This window comes from Oratosquilla oratoria, chromosome 25 (genome assembly GCF_046742065.1).
Source record: "Oratosquilla oratoria isolate Oo_2021 chromosome 25, ASM4674206v1, whole genome shotgun sequence".
NCBI lineage: Eukaryota > Metazoa > Arthropoda > Malacostraca > Stomatopoda > Squillidae > Oratosquilla > Oratosquilla oratoria.
In genome coordinates, this window is record NC_134801.1 from 14971958 (window position 1) to 14999459 (window position 27502).

The 27502-nt window shown below is 25.9% G+C and overlaps 1 protein-coding gene across 1 annotated transcript in view; it reads left to right on the forward strand.

The window, feature by feature from the left end:
* LOC143039025 (uncharacterized) overlaps positions 1–26246 on the forward strand; it is a 197224-nt gene extending 170978 nt beyond the window's left edge. The window contains exons 3-4 of the mRNA XM_076208874.1: positions 25715–25797; positions 26176–26246. Coding sequence (XP_076064989.1) covers positions 25715–25797; positions 26176–26246 — 154 coding nt within the window. The remainder of the gene's footprint in view (positions 1–25714; positions 25798–26175) is intronic.
* Positions 26247–27502: the final 1256 nt, after the last annotated feature.

The following is a 27502-nucleotide window of genomic DNA, read 5'->3' on the forward strand; positions in this document are numbered from 1 at the left end:
ATAAATGAAAACTTTAATGTCTTCTAATAATTAATGTTTGAAATATACTAATAATGACACTATTAATGATAATTTCAATATGTGCTAATAATCACAAGTTTACAATATTATAATAATGACAAGTTTAGAAGGTTATATTAATGATAACGTTAATGTGTAGTAATAATGACATGTTTGAATTATATTGATAATGCAAAGTTTAGAAAATACTGATAATAGAAAAATTAGAAGTTGCTATTAATGACAACTATAGTACGTACTAATAATGATTAGTTTTGAATAAACTAATAATGTCATGTTTAGAAGACACTACTAATGATAACTTTAACATGTACAAATTTAGAATATACAAACAATGACAAGTTTAGAATAATGATAAACTTTGGAATATATTAGTATTGCCAAACTTAGAATATACTAATAGTGGTAAGTATACAAGGTCCTAACAATGATAACTCCAATGTGTATTAATAATGAAAAGTTTGGAATACCAAAGAAGATATGCTAGTACTGATATGTTTCGAATATAAGAACAATGGCAACTTTAAAAAATATTGTTAATGATAACTTTAACGTGTACTAATAATGACAAGTGTAGTATATACTATAATGACAAATTTAGAATATGCTAACAATGTCAGGTTTAGAATATACTTGTAATGACAAGTTTAGAATACTGTACACTAATAATTATAAAGTTAGAAGGTATTATTAATGATAGATTTAATGTGTACTAATAATAGCGAGTTTAGCTATATAGTTAAGAATAACAAATTTAGAATAATGACATGTTAGAATACTAATGATAAGCTTAGACGATAATATTTATGATAACTTCACTGTGTACAATTTTATTAATGAAGACAAGTTACTAATAATGACAACTTTATTATAACTTTATTATAACTTTAATTTGTACTAATAATGACAAGTTTAGAACATTCTAATAGTTTCAAAGTACTATAAATGAAAACTTCCATGTCTTCTAATGATTAATGTTTGGGATATACTAATAATGACAAGGTACTGTTGATGATGTGTACCAATAACGACTAGCTTGGAATATATATCGCTATAAAATATTGATGATAGCTTTAATGTGCACCAATAACGTGTAATGTGTACCAATAACGTGTAGCAATAAGGACTAGCTTGGAATATATATCGCTAGAAAATATTGATGATATCTTTAATGTGCACAAATGACATTTATAATACACTATTAATGATAACATTAACGTGTACTAATAAAGAGAAGCTTTTAATGATAATTTAAATATATATATATATAAATGATAACTTTAACGTGTACTAATAAAGAGAAGCTTTTAATGATAATTTAAATATGTATTAACAATAACAAGTTTATAATATACAAAAATTGACAAGTGTAGAGGGTACTATTGATAAAAAATTGAATGTGTACTAAAATGACAAGTTTAGAAAGATACTATTAATGATAACTTTAATGTGTAGTTACAAAATCTTTAATGTGTACTAATAATAACAAGTTATTAATGACAAGTTCAGTAATTACAAATAATTAGAAATTTAGAAAACACCAACAATAAGAAGTTTAAATTATACTAAAAATGAAATGTTTAGAAGGTAGTATTAATGATAACTTATATGGCAAATGGCAAATGATGACAAGTTTAGAATATACTAATAAAAAGTTAAGAAAAAATTAGAAGATAAGTGTACTTATACTGTGTACTAAAATGACAAGTTTATAAAGATACTATTATTGATAACTTTAATGTGTAGTTACATAAACAAGTTTATAAGGTACTATTAATATACTGTGTACTAAAATAACAAGTTTAGAAAGATACTATTAATGATAACTTTAATGTGTAGTTACAAAAACAAGTTTATAAGGTACTATTAATGATAACTTTAATGTGTACTAATAATAACAAGTTTAAAATACAGTAATAATGACAAATTCAGTAATTACAAATAATTACAAATTTAGAAAGCACCAACAATAAGAAGTTTAAATTATACTAAAAATGAAATGTTTGGAAGGTAGTTACTACATTCCAAAAATTCAAATGGCAAATGATGACAAGTTTAGAATATACTAATCAAAAGTTAAGAAAACTTTAGCAGATAAGTTTAAAATATACTGACGATATGTGCTAATGTAGTAATAATAACGAGTTTAGAATACACAAAAATAGCATTTTTGTAACAAACAGGTAGAGATAAGTTCAGAGCCTTAATGACAACTTTTAGAAGGTACTATTAATGCTAAGTTTAATGTGTACTAATATAAAAAACGTACAATATACTAATAAGGGTAAGTCTAGCAGGTACTATAACTGATAACGTTAATTTGTACTAATTACGACAAGCTTAGAATATACTAATGACGACAAGTTTAGAAGGTACTATTAATGATAACTTTGATGTCTATTAATAGTGATAAGTTTAGTATACTATTAATGAGTTTAGAATATACTAATAATGACAAGTTTAGATAAATTTTATGTGAAATGATGATGAAAAGTTTAGAATCTTGACAATTTATAATAAAAATGGGAAGTTTAGAAAAAACATATAGCGTTTAGCAGATACTATTAGTAAAATCTTTAATGTGTACTAGTAATTACTTTAATTAGTACTAATAATGAAACAAATACAAAATACTAGTAATGACAAGTCTAGAATATACATTTGATTATAACTTTAATATGCACAATAGTAACAAGTTTAGTCTGAACTATTGATTATAACTTTAATATGAGAAGTTTAGAATATACTAGTAATGAATATTGTCGATACTACTATTAATGATAAATATAATGTGTACTAAAAATTAAAATTTTAGACAATTATATTGATAACTTTAATATGTTTTAATAATGACAATTTAAAAGGTTTTATTAAATAGCTTCGATATGTACAAATATTGAATAATTTAGAATATACTAATAATGACAGCTAAAAAATACACAAATAATGTACTAATAATGACAACTATAGAATATCCTAATAGGGACAAATTTTTAATATTCTAATTATGACAAGTTTAGAAGGTATTGTTAATGATAACTTTAATGTTTAGAATATACTAATAATGGCAAGTTTGTAATATACAAATGATGTCAAGTTTAGAATGTATTATTAATAATAGCTTTAATGTGTACTAATAATGACAAGTTTACAATGTACGTATAATGGAAGATACAGTTGATGACAATTTTTATGTGTACTAATAATGGAAAGACTAGAATATACAAATAATGACTTTAATATGTACTAATCATGAAAAAGATAAAATATACTAAAAATGGCAAGTTTGTAATATCCTAATAATGACAAGTTTAAAAGGTACATTAATAATATATTTAACTTTGACAAGTTTAGAAGGTATTGTTAATATATTAATAAGGACAATTTATATTATTCTAATTATGACAAATTTAGAAGATATTGTTAATGATAACTTTAATGTGTACTAGTAATAACAAATTTAGAATATACTAATAATGACAAGTTTAATGATAATCAATTTAATGATAATTTAATGATAATTAATAATGATAATTTTAATGTGCACTAATAATGACAAATTTAGAATATACAAATGATGTCAAGTTTAGATGGTATTATTAATAATAGCTTTAATGTGCACTAATAATGACAATTTTACAATATATGTATAATGCAAGAAACAGTTGATAACTTTTATGTATACTAATAAGGGAAAGACTAGAATATACCAATAATGACTTTGATATGTACTAATCATGAAAAAAAATAAAATATTACATTAATAATGAATTTAACTTTGACAATTTTAGAAAGTATTGTTAACGTGTACTAATAATCAGAAGTTTACAATATACTAAAAATGAGCGGTACAGGTATGTGTACTAATAATGGAAAGATTAGAATATATCAATAATTAAAAGTTTAAAAGGTACACTTCAAGATAACTTTAATTTGTACAATTAATAAGCAAGTTTACAATGTACTAACAGAGACAAGTTTAGAAGATAAATGATAAACTCAATATATACTAATAGTAAATACTAATTATAAAAATACTTTTAACAAAAAGTTTAGAATATAGTCATAATAACAAGTATAGAAGGTACTATTAATGATAACTTTAATAGCATATTCAAAACTTGTCCTTATTAGAATATTCTAAAATTGTCATTCTTAGTACTGTCTAAACCAGTCATTATTAGAATATATAGTATCCACTTCTCATATTTAGTACAATCTAAACTTGTCATTAATCGTATAGCCTATATTTGCAATTATTAGTACATTTTAAGTTATCATTAATAGTACATTATCATTATTACTTATCATTATTAGCATATTCAAAACATCAATTATCAGAATATATTAAAGTTTTAATTTGTCGTAAATTTACCATTATTAGTATTGTCTAATCTTATTATTAGTACATACTAAAGTTATCTAAACTAAAAGTTAGTACAAATTAAAGTTATCTAAACTTGTCATTATGAATATATTCTAAACTTGTACACTTTCATTAGTGTATAAACATGTCATTATTTTAGACTTAACATTTTTAGTATATTCCAAGCTCGTACACACTAAAAAATAATTAAAAGCGCCTTCTAAACTTGTCATTATTAGTGAACTTGCCATTACAAGCATATAAAGAACTCAAATTATTAGCATATACTAATCTTGTCATTATTAGTATATTCTAAAGATGACATTATTCGTATACTCTACACTTGTCATTAATAATGACAAGTGTAGAGTATACGAATAATGTCATTAGAGTTAAGCTTGTCATTATTTGTATATTCTAACCTTGCCATCAACAATACTTTTTTAAACTTGTCATTATTATATATCTTCATATATCTTTATATATCTTGTCATTATTAGTACACATTAAAGTTATCTATCTGTATGTTCCAAAGTTGTAATTTTTCTAAACTTGTCATTATTTGTATATTCTAAACTTGTGAGTATTAGTATATTCAAAACTTATCATTACAGTTACACATTACAGTTATCATTAATTGCAACCTCTAATTTTGCTATTCTTAGTATTTTCTAAACTTTGCATAATAACATATTTGAAACATGTCATTACTACACATTAACGTTATCATTTTAAGCTTCTAAACTTGCGGTTACTACAATATTCTAGACTTGTGAGTAGAAGTCCACATTAAAATAATCCTTAATAGTGCCTTCTACACTTGTCATTACTAGTACACATTAAAGTTATCATTATTAGTATGTTCCAAAGTTACCATATTTTCTAAAATTGTCATTATTTGTATATTCTAAACTTGTGAGTATTACTACACATGTTATCACTATCAATACGTTCCAAAGTTATCATTTTTCTAAACTCGTCATTATTTGTATATTCTAGACCTGTGAGTATTGGAACACATGTTATTGTTAGTATATTCAAAACTTATCTTTATTAGTACACATTACAGTTATCATTAATTGCAACTTCTAATTTTGCTATTCCTAGTATTTTCTAAACTTTGCATTATCAATATATTTCAAGCATGTCATTACTACACATTAAAGTTATCATTTTAACTTTCTAAACTTGCGGTTATTACAATATTTTAGACTTGTGAGTATTAGTCGACATTAAAATTATCATTAATAGTGCCTTTTAAACTTCTCATTATTAGTATATTATTTGTGCACATTAAATTTTAATAGCACTTTATAAATTTGCCATTATTAGTGTATCGTTAATAGTAAATATCAAAATTACTCTTAGCAGTACCTTGTAAACTTATTTAGTATATTCTGAAACTGTCGTTATTAGTATATCCTAAACGTGTCACAATTATTGTAGTATAGATTAGTATATTCTAAACTTGTCATTATTAATATTATATTCTAAACACATTATTAGTATATTCTAAACTTGTGATTATCAAAAGATTCATCAAAACTTGTTATAATTAGTATGTTCGAAACTTGTCTTTATCAACCCATATTTGAATTATCATTAGTATATACTAAAATTGTTATTATAGTACACATTAATGTTATCATTAATAGTACCTTATAAAATTGTCGTTAGTAGTACATTCTACACTTGTCATTAATCGTATATTCTAAACTTGTCATGATCAGAACATATTAAAGTTATCATTGATAGTACCTTTTGAATTGGTATTCTAAACCTGTCAGTCCTGGTAAAATCTAAAATCATCATTACATTAAACATTAAAATTACAGTAAACATTAAAATTATCATTAATAGTATCTTCTAAACCTGTCATTATTGGAGTATTCTAGACTTGTCATTATTAGTATATTCTAAACTTATCATTATTAGTACACATTAAATATATCATTAATAGTATCTATAAACTTGTCATTATTATTTATCATTTATAGTACTTTCTAAATTTCTCATTATTGGTATATTCTACACACGTTACTATTAGTATATTCTAAACATGTCTTCATTGGTATACTCTAAAGTTATAATTTTTTGTATATTCTAAACACGTCATTATTAGCTCACATTAAATTTATCATTAATAGGACGTTCTAAACTTATCATTACTAGTACATTTTGAACTTTGCAATATAAGTACATTCAAATCTTTGTCATTATTATTATATTTTCAACTAGTACATGTCATTATTAGTATATTTATAACTCGTCATTATTAGTAAACATTTAAGTTTACCATTAATAGCATCTTATCTTGTCATTATTAGTACACATTAAATTGACCATTATCAGTACCATCTTATCTTGTTTTATTAGTATGTTCTAAACCTGGCATTATTATAATTTTTACTCATTAAAGTCAGTAATAGTGCCTTCTAAACTTATCATTAACAGTCCCCTCTAAACTTGTAATTATTAGTATATTCTAAACTTGTCAATATTAGTACACATTAAAGTTATTATACGTTAAAAACTTGTCATTGTTACCATATTCTAACCTTTTATTATTAGTATTATTATTAATAAGCCTTTCATTATTAGTGTATTCTAAACTTGTCATTATTAGTACAAATTAGTCATCATTAAACTTCTTTTTCAACTTCTCGTTATTGGTATATTCTATATTTATTATTAGCACACTAAAGATTTTATTAATTGTATATTCACATTCTTCATTATTAGTATATTCTAAAATTATCATTATTAGCACACATTAATGTTATCTTTACAAATATCTTCTAATCTTTTTCTCATTTTTTCTAAACTTGTCTGTGTTAGTATAATCTATTTTTCATTATTACTACAAATAGTACCTTATAAAATTTCTTTACATATATATTCAAAACTTGTCTTATTAACGTTATCATTAATAGTACCTTCTAAACTTATTATTATATTCTAAATTTTAAAGTTATCATTAATAGTACCTTCTAAACTTGTCATTATTAGTACACATTATAGTTAACAGTTATAGTAACTTCTCACTTTGTTATTATTAGTATATTCTAAACTTGTCTTTATTATATTATAAACTTTCAATATCTGTACACATTAAAGTTTTCATTAACAGGATCTTTTAAACTTATCAATATTAGATTCTTCAAAACTTGTCATTATTATTAAACTTTAAGGTTATCATTAATAACTGTCATTTGTAGTATATTCTAAGCATCTCATTATTGGTATACATTAAAGTTGCCATTAATGGTATTCTCTAAATATGTCATTATTAGTTTACTTTAAGGTTACTATTACTAGTACACATTAAAGTTATCATTAAAAGTACATTCTAAAATTTTCACTATTAACTTCTTGTTATCAGTATATTCTAAACTTTTCATTTGGATAACACATTAAAGTTATTATTATTAGATTCCAAATTTGTATTTACTAGTACAGATTAACGTTATCATTAATAACATCTTCCAAACTTTTCATTATTAGTGCATTATGAAATTGTCAATAATACTACCTGCTAAACTTCTCACTATTACTATATTCTAAACTTGTCACACATCAAAGTTATCATTAATAGTACCTTCTATATTTGTTATTATTACCATATTCTAAACTTTTCATTAATAGTATTTCTATCATTAGTATTTTACTATTAGTATATATTGAGTTTATCATTATCTTCTAAACTTGTCTCTATTAGTATATTGTAATCTTGCTTATTATTAGTACAAATTAAAGATATCTTGAACAGTACCTTTTAAACTTTTAATTATTGGTATATCTTTCCATTAATTATTGGTATATCTTTCCATTATTAGCACACATACCTGTACCTTCTAAACCTCTCGTTATTATTATAGTAAACTTCTGATTATTAGTACACATTAACAATACCTTCTAAAATTGTCAAAGTTAAATGCATTATTAATGTACCTCCTAAACTTGTTATTATTAGTATATTTTAATTTTTTCATGATTAGTACATATTAAAGTCATTATTGGTTTATTCTAGTCTTTCCATTATTAGTACACATAAAAGTTGTCATCGACTGTATCTTGTATTATACATATATTGTAAAATTGTCATTATTAGTACACATTAAAGCTATTATTAATAATACCATCTAAACTTGACATCATTTGTATATTCTAAATTTGTCATTGTTAGTGCACATTAAAGTTATCATGCAATAGTACCTTATAAACTTGTCATTATTAGTATATTCTAAATTTTTTATTACTAGTACACATTAAAGTTATCATTAACAAAACCTTCTAAATTTGTCATAATTAGAATAATATGAATTTGTCCTTATTAATATATTAACAATACCTTCTAAACTTGTCAAAGTTAAATGCATTGTGAATGTACCTTTTAAACTTGTCATTATTAGGATATTACAAACTTGCCATTTTTAGTATATTTTATTTTTTCATGATTAGTACATATTAAAGTCATTATTTGTATATTCTTGTCTTTCCATTATCAGTACACATAAAAGTTGTCATCAACTGTATCTTCCATTATACGTATATTGTAAACTTGTCATTATTAGTACACATTAAAGCTATTATTAATAACACATTCTAAACTTATAATTTGTATATTAGCATGATAACTTTAATGTGCACTAATAATGCACATTAAAGTTATCATTAACAATACCTTCTAAACTTGTCATAATTAGAATATTATAAATTTGTCCTTATTAGGATATTCTATAGTTGTCATTATTAGTACAAACTAAATCTATAATTAATACCTTCTAAACTTCTCATTATTTGTATATTTTTAGCTGTCATTATTAGTATATTCTAAATTATTCAATATTTGTACATATCAAAGCTAATAAAACCTTTTAATTTGTCATTATTAAAACATATTAAAGTTATTATGAATATAATTGTCTAAAATTTTGATTATTAGTACACATCATATCTATCATAAGACAATATGCCATCGACAATATTCATTATTAGTATATTCAAAACTTCTCATATTAAAGTTATCATCAATAGTTCCGACTAAACTTACTAATTGTGCATATTAAAGTTATCATTAAAAGTATATTCTAGACTTGTCATTACTAGTATATTGTATTTTTGTTTCATTATTAGTACTAATTAAAGTAATTATTAGAACACATTAAAGATTTTACTAATAGTATCTGCTATATATTTTTTTAAACTTCCCATTTTTATTATAAATTGTCAACATTCTAAAGTTTCCATCATCATTTCACATAAAACTTATCTAAACTTGTATATTCTAAACTTGTCATTTACGTAACTTGTCATTATTAGAACACCTTCTAAACTTTACATTTTAATATATTGTAAACTTCTCGTTATTAGTATATTAACTTGTCATTATTTGTGATTACTGACTGTAAGAATATTATAAAATTGATATTTTTAGTATTTTCTAAACTTTTCATTATATGTACACGTTAAAGTTATCATCATTTGTACATTCTAATCTTCTCTTTATTTGTATATTAAAAAAATTCATTATCAGTATATTTCAAACATCATTATTAGTACACATTAGAGTTACAAGGTTGTTATTAGTAGTATCTTCTAAACTTGTTATTACTTGTATATTCTAGTATTGATAGTACACATTAAGAGTACTTTCTAAACATCATTATTAGTATATTCTAAACTTGTCATTATTAGTACACGTTAACGTTATTATCAATATTACCTTCTTAACTTGACACCATTAGTATGTTGAAAACTTGCCTTTTCAAAAAAATCCTTTAAACTTTTTTACTAACTTTTTATTTAAACGCATTATAACACATTAAAATTACCATCGTAAACATGTCATTACTTCTATATTCTAAACTTGTCATTAATAGTACACATTAAAGTTATCATTAATAGTATCCTTAATCTGATCATTATTTGTATGTTCTATGATTATCATTATTAATATACATTAAATTTATAACTAATAGCACTTTCTATTCGTATAATCTAAACTTGTTATTAGTACTATATTAGTATACATTAAATTTGTATCATTATTTGTATAATCTAATGTCGTCATTATAAGTTCACATTGAAGTTATTGTTAATAATATCTTTTAAACTTGTCATGATTAGTTAATTCTAAACATGTTATTATTATTACATTTTAAGTTTGTCAACAAATCAATTTTGTAATTGTTATTGTATTCAGAACTTGTCATGATTGGTATATTCTAAACTTGTCATTACTTATATATTCTAAACTTGTCATTCTTAGTATATCTTAAAAGTATTAATAGTACCTTCCAAAATTATAATTATTAATATATTCTTAACTTTTTGTTATTAGTATATTCAAAACGTGTCATTAAACTTTTTATGAATAGTATATTCTATTATTTTCATTATTATTTCACATTAATACTATCATTATACTATCTTTGTCATTATTAGTATATTCCATCTATTCCATCTATTAGTATATTCCATACTATCTTTGTCATTATTAGTATATTCCAAACTTGTAATTATCAGTACACATTATTGTTATAATTAATTGTACCTTTTATACTTATCATTATTATTGGTAGTACATTCTAAACTTTTCAATATTTGTACAGATTTAAATTTGTCTTTATTAATATATTCTAAACTTTTCATCATTAGGGTATACTAAAGTTGTTATTATAATCTAAAGTTGTCATTTACGTAACTTGTCATTATTAGAACACAAACCTTCTCAACTTTACATTTTAATATATTGTAAGCTTCTCATTATTTGTGATTATCTGACTATTAGAATATTATAAAATTGACATTTTAGTATTTTCTAAATTTTTCATTATATGTACACGTTAAAGTTATCATCATTTGTACATTCTAATCTTCTCTTTATTTGTATATTAAAAACTTGTCATTGTCAGTATATTTCAAACTTATCACTATTAGTACACATTAGAGTTACCAAGTTATTATTAGTAGTATCTTCTAAACTTGTCATTACTTGTATATTCTAGTATTAATAGTACACATTAGGACTACTTTCTAAACATCATTATTAGTATATTCTAAACTTGTCATTATTAGTACACGTTAACGTTATTATCAATATTACCTTCTTAACTTGCCTTATCAAAAATACCCTTTAAACTTTTTTATTAGTACATGTTAAAACTATCATCAAAGGCATATTCCTAACTTTAGAACACATTAGAATTACCATTGTAAACTTGTCATTACTTCTATATTCTAAACTTGTCATTAATAGTACACATTCAAGTTAGTATTAATAGTATCCTTCATTGGCATTCGTTATTTACTTATTAAATATATTCTAAACATGGTAATATTAGTGTATTCTAAAGTTGTCATTATTCTAAACTTGTCATTATCATTATATTCTAAACTTGTTAGTATTAATACATGATTAGTGGCATCTTCCAAAGTTGTCATTATTCGTATATTCTAACTTTGTCATTACACATTACAGTTATCATTGATATTACCTTCAAATATTTGTAATTATCAGTATCCTCTACAATTGCCATTATTAGTGCATATTAAAGTTATCATTAATACTACCCTCTCAACTTGTCCTTATTAGTATATTCTAAACATGTGATTATGAGTACATATTAGAGTTATCATTAATAGTTATATATGTTTTTTCTAAACTTCCCATTTTTATTATAAATTGTCAAGATTCTAAACTTTTCATCATCATTTCACATAAAATTTATCTAAACTTGTCATTATTAGTATACTCTAAACTCATTAATAGTTTATACTAAACTTATCACTATTAATAGACATCAAAGTTATCATTAATAGTACCTTGTAAACTTGTCGTTATTAGTATATTCTAAGCTTGTCGTAATTAGTAAAATTAACGTTATCTGTTATAGTACCTTTTTTATCATAATTATTACTACATTAGCACATATAACCACCTTCTAAAATCGTCGGTATTATTTTATTAAACTTGTCATTGTCAGTATATTTTAAACAAATCTTCTAAAGTTTTCTTTACTTTTTATTAGTATATTCTAAACTTGTCATCATTTGCCATATAAGTTATCATTATTACTTCCTTCTAAACATTTCATTTTAGTATAATTTAAACTTCTTATTGTTGGTAATTACTGAACTTGTCATTATTACTGTATTTTAAACTTGTTATTATTAGTACACATTAAAGTTTTCATTAATAGTACCTTATAAACTTGTTTTTGTAACTACATATTAAAGTTATCATTAATAGTACCTTATAAACTTGTTTTTGTAACTACACATTAAAGTTATCATTAATAGTATCTTTCTAGTACACATTCAATTTATTATCAATAGTTATCATTAGTAGACATTAAAGTTTTCATTTATAGTACATTCTAAATTTGTCATTAGTACGTTCTGGTCATTATTAGTACAATTAAAGTTATCATATATAGTACCTTCTAAAGTTGTCATTATTTGTAATTTCTAAAATTGATATGTTCGAAACTTGTATTTACTGATACATATTAAAGTTATCATTAATAGTACCTTGTAAACTTATATGCTAAACTTGTCATTATATGTACAAAATAAAGTTATTATTAATAGAACCTTCTAAACTTATCCTTATTAGTACATTCCACAATATTACCTTCAAGTTAAGAAGGTAATATTGATAATAACAAGTTTAGAATATACTAATAATGATGTTTAAAAAGTACTCTTAATGTGTACTATTAATACTAGAATATACAAGTAATAACAAATTTAGAAGATACTACTAATAACAACTTGGTAACTCTAATGTGTACTAATAATGATAAGTTTGAAATATACTGATAATGACAATTTTTTAATATACAAATAGAGAAAAGAGTAGAATGTACAAATGATGATAACTTTAACGTGTACATATAATGAAAAGTTTAGAAAATACTAAAAATATCAATTTTATAATATTCTAACAGTCAGTAATCACAAATAATGACAATTTTAGAATATACTAATAACGAGAAGTTTACAATATATTAAAATGTAAAGTTTAGAAGGTGTTCTAATAATGACAAGTTACGTAAATGACAACTTTATATTATAATAATAACAACTTTAGTGAAAAGTTTAGAAAATATTAATAAAGACAAATTTAAATCTGTACAAATATTGAAAAGTTTAGAATGTACTACAAATAGTAATGACAAGTATAAAAGGTACAATTAATTATAACGATAATGTGTACTGATCATTACAAGTTTGGAATATACTAATAATGACAAAGATAGAGGGCACTATTAATGATAGTATTAATGTGAAGTAATAATGAAAATAATAGAATATACTATTCATAAAAAATTTAAGACACGTTTTATGACACGTTTTGAATATACTAATAACAAAAATTTATGAATATATTAATAATGATAATTTTGGAAGGTACTATTAATACTTTTAAGATATACTAAGAATGACAAGTTTGGAATATATAAGTAATGACAAGTTTAGAATATACCAATCATGACAAGTTCTGAATACAATAACAATGACAAAATTTATTTGTTGACAAACTTAAAATGTACTAATAATAACATGTTTAGAATTAACTAATCATGACAAGTTTAAAAGATATTATTAACAATAACTTCAATGTGAACTTATAATGACGACATTAGATTATACAAATGATGACAGGTCTAGACAAATTTAATGTACACTAATAACATATTCCAAACTTTTCATTATTAGTGCATTATGAAATTGTCAATAATACTACCTGCTAAACTTCTCACTATTACTATATTCTAAACTTGTCACACATTAAAGTTATCATTAATAGTACCTTCTATATTTGTTATTACCATATTCTAAACTTTTTATTAATAGTATTTTTATCATTGAGTTTATCATTTATCTCCTAAACTTATCTCTATTAGTATATTGTAAACTTGCGTATTATTTGTACAAATTAAAGTTATCTTAAACTTTTAATTATTGGTATATTCTAATCTTTCCATTATTAGTACTATTAATGATAACTTTAATATGTATTAGTAAATACAAGTTTCGAACATATCAATTTTAGAAATTACAAATAATGACAACTTTAGAAGGTAATATACTGTATAAGATAACTTTAATTGTACTAATGACAGAACGTACTAATGACAAATTTAGAATGTACTATAAATGAAAACTTTGTCTTCTAATAATTAATGTTTGAAATATACTAATAATGACACTATTAATGATAATTTCAATATGTGCTAATAATCACAAGTTTACAATAATGAAAAGTTTAGAAGGTTATATTAATGATAACGTTAATGAATAGTAATAATGACATGTTTGAATTATATTGATAATGCAAAGTTTAGAAAATACTGATAATAGAAAAATTAGAAGTTGCTATTAATGACAACTATAGTACGTACTAATAATGATTAGTTTTGAATAAACTAACAATGTCATGTTTAGAAGACACTACTAATGGTATACCAACAATGACAAGTTTAGAATAATGATAAACTTTGGAATATATTAGTATTGCCAAGCTTAGAATATACTAATAGTGGTAAGTATACAAGGTCCTAACAATGATAACTCCAATGTGTATTAATAATGAAAAGTTTGGAATACCAAAGAAGATATGTCTAGTATATGCTAATACTGATATGTTTCGAATATAAGAACAATGGCAACTTTAAAAAATATTGTTAATGATAACTTTAACGTGTACTAATAATGACAAGTGTAGTATATACTAATAATGACAAATTTAGAATATGCTAACAATGTCAGGTTTAGAATATACTTGTAATGACAAGTTTAGAATACTGTACACTAATAATAATTATAAAGTTAGAAGGTATTATTAATGATAGATTTAATGTGTACTAATAATAGCGAGTTTAGCTATATAGTTAAGAATAACAAATGTAGAATAATGACATGTTTAGAATACTAATGATTAGATTAGACGATAATATTTATGATAACTTCACTGTGTACAATTTTATTAATCAAGACAAGTTACTAATAATGACAACTTTATTATAACTTTATTATAACTTTAATTTGTACAAATAATGACAAGTTTAGAACATTCTAATAATGACAAAGTACTATAAATGAAAACTTCCATGTCTTCTAATGATTAATGATTAATGACAAGGTACTGTTGATGATGTGTACCAATAACGACTAGCTTGGAATATATATTGCTAGAAAATATTGATGATAGCTTTAATGTGCACCAATAACGTGTAAGTGTACCAATAACGTGTAGCAATAAGGACTAGCTTGGAATATATATCGCTAGAAAATATTGATGATATCTCTAATGTGCACAAATGACATTTATAATACACTATTAATAATAACTTTAACGTGTACTAATAAAGAGAAGCTTTATAATATACAAAAATTGACAAGTGTAGAGGGTACTATTGATAATATATTGAATGTGTACAAAATGACAAGTTTAGAAAGATACTATTAATGATAACTTTAATGTGTAGTTACAAAAACTTTAATGTGTACTAATAATAACAAGTTATTAATGACAAGTTCAGTAATTACAAATAATTAGAAATTTAGAAAACACCAACAATAAGAAGTTTAAATTATACTAAAATGAAATGTTTAGAAGGTAGTATTAATGATAACTTATATGGCAAATGGCAAATGATGACAAGTTTAGAATATACTAATAAAAAGTTAAGAAAAAATTAGAAGATAAGTGTACTTATACTGTGTACTAAAATGACAAGTTTATAAAGATACTATTAATGATAACTCTAATGTGTAGTTACATAAACAAGTTTATAAGGTACTATTAATATACTGTGTACTAAAATAACAAGTTTAGAAAGATACTATTAATGATAACTTTAATGTGTAGTTACAAAAACAAGTTTATAAGGTACTATTAATGATAACTTTAATGATAACTTTAATAATAACAAGTTTAAAATACAGTAATAATGACAAATTCAGTAATTACAAATAATTACAAATTTAGAGAGCACCAACAATAAGAAGTTTAAATTATACTAAAAATGAAATGTTTGGAAGGTAGTTACTACATTCCAAACATTTCAAATGGCAAATGATGACAAGTTTAGAATATACTAATAAAAAGTTAAGAAAACTTTAGAAGATAAGTTTAAAATATACTGACGATTTTAGAAGGTGCTAATTTGTGCTAATGTAGTAATAATAACGAGTTTAGAATACACAAAAATAGCATTTTTGTAACAAACAGGTAGAGATAAGTTCAGAAGGTACCTTAATGACAACTTTTAGAAGGTACTATTAATGATAAGTTTAATGTGTACTAATATTAAAAACGTACAATATACTAATAAGGGTAAGTTTAGCAGGTACTATAACTGATAACGTTAATTTGTACTAACTACGACAAGCTTAGAATATACTAATGACGACAAATTTACAAGGTACTATTAATGATAACTTTGATGTCTATTAATAGTGATAAGTTTAGTATACTATTAATGAGTTTAGAATATACTAATAATGACAAGTTTAGATAAATTTTATGTGAAATGATGATGAAAAGTTTAGAATCTTGACAATTTATAATAAAAATGGGAAGTTTAGAAAAAATATATAGCGTTTAGCAGATACTATTAGTAAAATCTTTAATGTGTACTAGTTATTACTTTAATTAGTACTAATAATGAAACAAATACAAAATACTAGTAATGACAAGTCTAGAATATACATTTGATTATAACTTTAATATGCACTAATAGTAACAAGTTTAGTCTGAACTATTGATTATAACTTTAATATGAGAAGTTTAGAATATACTAGTAATGAATATTGTCGATACTACTATTAATGATAAATATAATGTGTACTAATAATTAAAATTTTAGACAATTATATTGATAATAACTTTAATATGTTTTAATAATGACAATTTAAAAGGTTTTATTAAATAGCTTCGATATGTACAAATATTGAATAATTTAGAATATGAATGACAGCTAAAAAATACACAAATAATGAGAAGTTTAGAAGGTATTCATTATAGATTTAATTTGTACTAATAATGACAACTATAGAATATCCTAATAGGGACAAATCTATAATATTCTAATTATGACAAGTTTAGAAGGTATTGTTAATGATAACTTTAATGTTTAGAATATACTAATAATGACAAGTTTAGGAGGTACTATTGCATGACAAATTTAGAATATGCAAATGATGTCAAGTTTAGAATGTATTATTAATAATAGCTTTAATGTGTACTAATAATGACAAGTTTACAATGTACGTATAATGGAAGATACAGTTGATGACAACTTTTATGTGTACTAATAATGGAAAGACTAGAATATACAAATAATGACTTTAATATGTACTCATCATGAAAAAGATAAAATATACTAAAAATGGCAAGTTTGTAATATCCTAATAATGACAAGTTTAAAAGGTACATTAATAATTTATTTAACTTTGACAAGTTTAGAAGGTATTGTTAATATATTAATAAGGACAATTTATGTTATTCTAATTATGACAAATTTAGAAGATATTGTTAATGATAACTTTAATGTGTACTAGTAATAACAAATTTAGAATATACTAATAATGACAAGTTTATAAGGTACTATTGCATGATGATTTTAATGTGCACTAATAATGACAAATTTAGAATATACAAATGATGTCAAGTTTAGATGGTATTATTAATAATAGCTTTAATGTGCACTAATAATGACAATTTTACAATATATGTATAATGCAAGAAACAGTTGATAACTTTTATGTGTACTAATAATGGAAAGACTAGAATATACCAATAATGACTTTGATATGTACTAATCATGAAAAAAATAAAATATACTAATAATAACAAGTTTAGGAGGTACATTAATAATGAATTTAACTTTGACAATTTTAGAAAGTATTGTTAACGTGTATAACAATGAAAAAAAAAACGGAAATGAGACTATCCTTTTCTAGAGTTATTTTTTGCGTAGATCACGAATATAACATCCGTTTCTTTCTGTGACCCTCCAGTTCTTCGTAAATAGCAGTGCCCGCAATGTCTATCTGAACGGTATTTTTTGTTGCTTTTACCATTTATATAATTTTTCACATAGCTATGTGTTTTTTTTCCTAACAGGATACAGAGTTAAGATGCCTAGAGAATGCAAGAATTCGCCAGACAAGTTTTGTTATATATGTGGATCAGTTACATTAAGGCAATACAAGAGACAGTTGACTCAACGTGTAAAGAAACTTTATGAGCTGTACTTTGGATGTAAAGTGGGTGACCAGGACAAAAGCTGGGCACCTCACATATGTTGTGTCAGGTGTACAAGTTCCCTTTCTGCCTGGGTGAAAGGCAAAGGGACTGGCCTCATGTTTGGCGTACCAATGGTCTGGAGGGAGCCAAAGGACCACTCAACAGATTGCTACTTCTGCTTAACGGATATTAAAGGTGGGTGTTCAGTGTTTATTTTTTACTGTTTTTATATATATTTTCAAGAGATGTATCAATAAAAAAGATCGAAATACATAATAAGTTGCACTTCCACTATTTTTGCACGGGATCACAACCAATAGTATCCATTTTTAGTCTGATTTAGAAAGTTCTATAAATGATAAATAATAATGACAACTTTATAGATACTATTAATGATAAATTTAATGTGAACTAATAATGATAAGTTTAGAATATACTAATAATGACAAGTCTAGAATACTCCAATAATGACAGGTTTAGAAGATACTATTAATGATAATTTTAATGTTTACTAATAATGATTAGAATACCAATTGAAAAGGTACTATCAATGATAACTTTAATATGTTCTGATCGTGACAAATTTAAAATATACATTAATGACAAATCAAGAGCATACTATCATAACATTAATGACAAGTGTAGAATGTACTACTAACGACAGGTTTATAAGGTACTATTAATCATAACATTAATGTGTACGATAATAACAGTTTTAGTATATACTAATGATAATTTAAATATGGGTTGATAAAGACAAGTTTCGAACATACTAATTATAACAAGTTTTGATGAATCTTTTGGTAGTCACAAGTTTAGAATATACTAATAATGTGTTTAGAATATAATCTTAATAATGACAAGTTTAGAATATGCTAATCTATAATACACTAATTGTGACACGTTTAGGATATACTAATAACGGCAGTTTCGGAATATACTGAGGATAATTTTGATATTTACTAATAACGATACACTAATAATGGCAAATTTATAAAGTGCTATTAAAATTTAATGTGCACAAATAAGGACAAGTTTAGAATATATTAATAATGAAGGCACTATTAATGATCATTTTAATGTGGACTAATTCACATGTCTAAAATATTGTAATAACCTCAAGTTTAGAAAGTTAAAATGATAACGTTAATAGGTAGTAATGACATGCTTGAAATATATTGATAATGCAAAGTTTAGAAAATACTAGGAATAGCAAAATTAGAAGTTGCAATTAATGATAACTGTAATGTGGACTAATAATGATAAGTTTTGAATATACTAACAATAACATGTGTACCAATACTCACAAGTCTAGAATATACAAATAATGACAAGTTTAGAATAATGATAACTTTGGAACATACTGATAGTGATAAGTTTTGGTCCTAATAATGATAACTTTAATGTGTACTAGTAATGACAAGTATAGATGGCACTTTTAAGGATTATTTTAATGTGGACTTATAATCACAAGTCTAGAATATTGTAATAACAGCAAGTTTAGGTTAAAATGATAACGTGAATGTAGTAATGACATGTTTCAAATGTGTTATACAAAGTTTAGAAAATACTAAGAATAGCAAAATTAGAAGTTGCAATTAATGATAACTGCAATGTGTACTAATAATGATAAGTTTTGAATATACTAATACTCACAAGTTTAGAATATACAAATAATGACAAGTTTAGAAAAATTACAACTTTGGAACATACAGATAGTGATAACTTTAATGTGTACTAATGACAAGATACATAAAGATATAAAGAAGATATGTTTAGAATATACAAATAATGACAAGTTTAAAAAAGTATTGTTGATGATAAGTTTAATATGTACTAGGTAAGTTTAGAATATACAAATGACAAGCTTAACTCTAATGTGTATTAATAATGACAAGTGTAGAATATACGAATAATGTCATGTTTAGAATATACTATTAATGACAAGATTAGTATATGCTAATAATTTAAGGTTTTAGAATACACTAATAATGACAAGTTTAGAAGGTACTATTAATTATTTTTTAATGTGTACTATAAATTACGAGATTGGAATATACTAATAACGAGAACTTTAGAAGGCAGTGTTAATGAAAACTTTAATATGTACTAATAATGACAAGTTTAGAATATACTAAAAATGACGAGTTAAGAAGGCACTCTTAATATGTACTAATAATGAGAAGTTTAGAATATACTAATAATGAGACGTTTAAAAATGCTAATAATGAAAAGTTAATAATATACTAATAATAACAAGTTAGCAATATACTAACAGTGATACATTTTGAATATACTGATAAGGACAAGTTTAGAATATACTAATAATGACCACTTTAGAATATACTAATGATAAGTGGTTTAGAAAGTACTATTGATAATAAGGATAAGTTTGGAATATACCTATGAGTTTAGGTTATACTAACAAAGACAAGTTTAGAATATACTAATAATAACCAAGCGTAGAACACACTAACATACTAGAATATACTAATAATGAGAAGTTTAAAAAATGCTAATAATGAAAAGTTAATATACTAATAATAACAAGTTAGGAATTTCGAATATACTAATAATGGCAAATTTAGAATATACTGATAAGGACAAGTTTAGAATATATTAATAATGACCACTTTAGAATATACTAATGATAAGTGGTTTAGAAAGTACTATTAATAATAACATTAATATGTACTAATAAGGATAAGTTTGGAATATACCTATAATGAGTTTAGGTTATACTAACAAAGGCAAGTTTAGAATATCCTAATAATGACATGTTTACAAAAAGATGCGTACTAGAAATGAAAAGTTTAGAATATACTAAAAATGACGTTTAGAATATACTAATAATAACCAAGCGTAGAACATACTAACAATAGAAGTTTAGAATATACTATTAGAATATACTAATAATGAAAAGTTTAGACGAAAATGTTAATGGTAACTTGTGTACCAATAATGACACGTTCAGAATATAAATAATGGGACGTTTAAAATATACTAATAATGACAATATTAGAAGGTAATATGGATAGCTTTAATATGTACTAATAATGACAAATTTAGAATATATTAATAATGACAATTTTAGAGTATACTAATAATGACAACTTTAGAAGGTACTATTAATGATAACTTTAATGTGTACTGATAATGAAAAGTTCAGTATATAATAATGATGTCAGTAAAGAATGTAGTATCAATGCTAACTTAATGAATACTAATAAGGACAAGTTTAGAATATACTAAAAATGAAAGTTAGAATATAATACTCTAGTATTCTAATAATAAAAGGTTTAGAATGTAGTAATAATGAAGGTTTTGAATATACTAATGAAGACAAGACTATTGTAGTATATGCTAATAATGAAAAGTTTAGAGTGTACTAATGATAAGCTTAAATTATACTTATAATGATAAGTTTAGAATAATGACTTTAAAAATTTAAAATATACTAATAATAAGTTTAAGGAGGTACATTAATAATCCATTTAACTTTGACAATTTTAGAAGGTATTGTTAATGTGTACTAATAATCAGAAGTTTACAATATACTAATAACGAGAGGTTTAGAAGGTACAGGTATGTGTACTAATAATGGAAAGATTAGAATATACCAATAATTAAGAGTTTAAAAGGTACTGTTCAAGATAACTTTGATTTGTACTAATAATAAGCAAGTTTACAATATACTTATAGAGACAAGTTTAGAAGATAAATGACAAACTCAATATATACTAATAGTAAAATACTAATGATAGAAATACTATTAATAAAAGTTTAGAATATGGTAATAATAACAAGAATATACAAATAATGACCGGGTAACCATTAATGGCAACTTTAATGTATACCAATAATGAGATGCTTAGAAAATACTAAAAAGGAAATATTAATGATAATGATTAGTAATAATGACAAATTTTGAAGAATCTAATATTTATAAGTTTAAAAGATTCTATTAATGATAACTACTAATGACACGTAATAATGAGAAGTTTAGAAGGTACTGTTAATGAAAACTTTAATGTGTACTAATATTGAAAGTTTATAATATACTAATAAAGACAAGTTTAAAATATCAAGTTGAGACGTTACTATAACTGATAATTTTAGAAGGTGCTATTAATGATAACGTTAATATGTACTAATATAGACAAGTTTTGAATATATATATAAAGAAAGTTTATAAGGTACTATTTGTAGTAATAATGAAAAATAGATTATACTAACACAGACAAAAATAAGAAAAAGATTAGAAGATATTTGTAAAGATAACATTAATAATTAATATAATTAATAACACTAATAATGATAATTTTAGAATATACTAATAACGAAGAATGTGAATATACAATTAATAATATCCTTATTGTGTGCTAATAATAAATATAGAATATACCAATAACGACAAGTTGAAAAAGAAGTTTAAAAGCTACTATTAATGATGACTAATTTGTACTAATAATGACACGTTTAGAATACACTAATAATGAAAGGCTTATTAATAATAATACTAATAATAAAAGTTTAGAATATGGTAACAGTGACAAGTTTTAACATATAATAACTTTAATGTGTACTAATATTGACAAGTTTAGAATATATTAATAATTACAAGTTTAGAGGGGACTGTTAATGATAAGTTTAGAAGGCACTATTACTGACTTTAATGTGTACTAATTATAATAATACATTAGAAGGTACTGATAATGATAAATTTTATGTGTACTAATAATGACAAGATGCTATTAATGGTAAACTTTAATGTTTACTAATAATGACGAGTTATGAATATACTAATAATGACATGTACTAGTTGAAAATATAATAATAATGACAAAGATTAGAATGTACTTATATTGCAAAGTTCAAAATGTACTAGTAATGATAAGTTTAGAACGTTCTATTAATGATAAGTTTAGAGTATACCAATGAAGACATGTTTAGAATATTCTAATATTAACATGTGTAGAATATACCAATAATGAGAAATTTAGAAAGTACTATAAATGATAAATAATAATGACAAGTTTAAAGATACTATTGATGATATATTTAATGTGTACTAATAATGATAATATTGATGATATATTTAATGTGTACTAATAATGATAAGTTTAGAATATACTAATAATGACAAGTCTAGAATACTCCAATAATGACAGGTTTAGAAGATACTATTAATGATAATTTTAATGTTTGCTAATAATGATGATTTTAGATTTTACCAGGATTGACAGGTTTAGAATTCCAATTGAAAAGGTACTATTAATGATAACTTTAATATGTTTTGATCATGACAAGTTTAGAGTATACGATTAATGACAAATCAAGAGCATACTATTAGTTATAACTTTAATGACAAGTGTAGAATGTACTACTAACGACAAGTTTATAAGGTACTATTTATGATAACATTAATGTATACTATAATAACAATTTTAGTATATAAGGTACTATTAATGATAACATTAATGTATACTATAATAACAATTTTAGTATATACTAATGATAATTCAAATATGGGTTGATAAAGACATACTAATTATAACAAGTTTTGATGAATCTTTTGATAATCACAAGTTTAGAATATACTAATAATGTGTTTAGAATATGATATTAATAATGACAAGTTTAGAATATACTAATCTATAATACACTAATTGTGACACGTTTAGGATGTACTAATAACGACAGTTTCAGAACATACTAAAATTAGTTTACAAGGTACTGCTAAGGATAATTTAGATATTTACTAATAACGATATACTGACAATGGCAAATTTATAAAGTGCTATTAAAATTTAATGTGCACAAATAATGACAAGTTTAGAATATACTAATAATGAGAAGTTTAGAAGGCACTATTAATGATAATTTTAATGTGGACTAATACTCACAAGTCTAAAATATTGTAATAACCGCAAGTTTAGAAAGTTAAAATGATAACGTTAATGTGTAGTAATGACATGCTTGAAATACATTGATAATGCAAAGTTTAGAAAATACTAGGAATAGCAAAATTAGAAGTTGCAATTAATGATAACTGTAATGTGTACTAATAATGATAAGTTTTGAATATACTAACAATAACATGTGTACCAATACTCACAAGTATAGAATATACAAATAATGACAAGTTTAGAAAAATGATAACTTTGGAACATACTGATAGTGATAAGTTTAGGTCCTAATAATGATAACTTTAAGATGTACTAGTAATGACAAGTGTAGAAGGCACTATTAAGGATTATTTTAATGTGTAGTAATGACACGTTTCAAATATGTTATTAAACAAAGTTTAGAAAATACTAAGAATAGCAAAATTAGAAGTTGCAATTAATGATAACTGCAATGTGTACTAATAATGATAAGTTTTGAATATACTAATACTCACAAGTTTAGAATATACAAATAATGACAAGTTTAGAAAAATTACAACTTTGGAACATACAGATAGTGATAACTTTAATGTGTACTAATAATGACAAGATATATAAAGATATATAAAGATGATATGTTTAGAATATACAAATAATGACGTTTAAAAAAGTATTGTTGATGATAAGTTTAATATGTACTAATAATGGCAAGTTTAGAATATACAAATGACAAGCTTAACTCTAATGTTTTTGATGTTGCACCATTTACATTCACAATATGTTCTCGACCTGTTAGATAAGACCTCATCCAATTAATAACATCTGATTTGAAACCTAACGTTTGTAATTTGAAAAATAGAATATCATGATTTACAGTATCAAAAGCTTTCCGGAGATCTAGCAGTAATTACCTCTATCAATTTCACCTTTGATATAATCAGTCAAATTAATCAAACATGTATCAGTAGAGTATGATTTTCTAAAGCCTGATTGTAAATCATAGAACAAGTTATTACTTTGCATGTATAAACAACTTCCGCAACTCTGGCATCTAGCGTATATAGGTGGGTATTCTCGGCCGAGAGGCCAGATGCCCACCACCCCAGCGACCGCATCCATCCATCCATCTTATTACATAAAAAACAAATGGCCCTTTCTGGCCACTTCTTTTGGCAGACGTGCTCCATCCCGGCCGCTGACAGTGGTGAAGCAGCTTACGGACGGGATAAGTGATGTTGGGCGACTGGCGGTGCAAGGTGGTAGGGAATGGGATGGCCACTTCTTTCGGCCGATATGCCCCGTCCCGTCCGATGACCGTGGCGGAGCATCCCGTGGACGGGCTAAGTGATGTTCGGCAACTGACGGTCGACGGTGGCCTGGACCCGACATCCGCAACTCTGGCATCTCGCGTATATGGTATACGGGGTGGGTAGTCTCGGTCGAGAGGCCAGATGCCGAGAGGCCAGATGCCCCCCATCCCGAGCTATCTAGCGTCAACGCCAAACTACATGTTTGATCCTGCCAGAAGTCATATGTTTGTCTCAAAGGTTAAGCCATGCATGTCTAAGTACAGGCCGATCTAAGGCAAAACCACGAATGGCTCATTAAATCAGTTGTGGTTCATTGGATCTACACAGATAGCGACTGGCAGTGGACGGTGGCCTGGAATGGGTCGGCCACTTTTTTCGGTTGGCGTGCCCGGTCCTAGCTGCTGACCGTGGAGGAGCACCCCGCGGACGGGCTAAGTGACGTTCGGCGACTGGCGGTCGACGGTGGCCGGGACCCGACATCCGCAACTCTGGCATCTCGCGTATATAGTATACGGGGTGGGTAGTCTCGGCCGAGAGGCCGGATGGCCCCCACCCCTAGCGATCCGATCCATCCATCCATCCATCTACCCGACGGTCCACCTACACAGATAGGTAGCTACCTCTCTAGCGTTAACGCCAAGCTACCTGGTTGATCCTGCCAGTAGTCATATGCTTGTCTCAAAGATTGATACATGCACACAAGCTCCGACCTCAGGGGGTACAGCGCTTTTATTAGATCAAAACCAAACGGCCCTTTGTCCGGCACACCTGGTGAATCTGAATATTTTTGGACTGAGCGCACGGACCCTGGACTAGCCACAGACCGAGCTAGGTAGTATACAGTGTGGCCGTCCTTGCCGCTGACCGTGACTGACTACCCCGCGGACAGGCTAAGTGATGTTGGGCCACCGGCGATGGACGGTGGCCGGGAATGGGGTGGTCACTTCTTTCGGCTGTCGTGCCCCGTCACTGCCGCTGACCGTGGTCAAGCACCTCGCGGACGGGTTAAGTGATGTTCGGCGACTGGCGGTGCACGGTGGCAGGGAATGGGATGGCCACTTCTTTCGGCCGATATGCCCCGTCCCGTCCGCTGACCTTGGCGGAGCATCCCGTGGGCGGGCTAAGTGATGTTCGGCGACTGGCGTTCGACGGTGGCCGGGACCCGACATCCGCAACTCTGGCATCTCGCAACTCTGGCATCTCACGTATATAGTATACGGGGTGGGTAGTCCCCAGATGCCCACCCCGAGCGACCGGATCCATCCATCCATCCTACGGTCCACCTACACAGAGTGCTATCTAGCTATCTAGCGTCAACGCCAAGCTACCTGTTTGATCATGCCAGAAGTCATATTTTTGTCTCAAAGGTTAAGCCATGCATGTCTAAGTACAGACCGATCTAAGGCGAAACCACGAATGTCTCATTAAATCAGTTGTGGTTCATTGGTTCTTATCCACCAACGACGTGCCCCGTCCCGGCCACTGACCGCGGCGGAGCACCCCGCGGACGGGCTAAGTGACTTTGGGCGACTAGCGGTGGACGGTGGCCGGGAATGGGGTGGCCACTTCTTTCGGCCGACGTGCCCCGTCCCGGCCGCTAACTATGGTGGAGCACCTCGCGGACGGGCTAAGTGATGTTGGACGACTGGCGGTG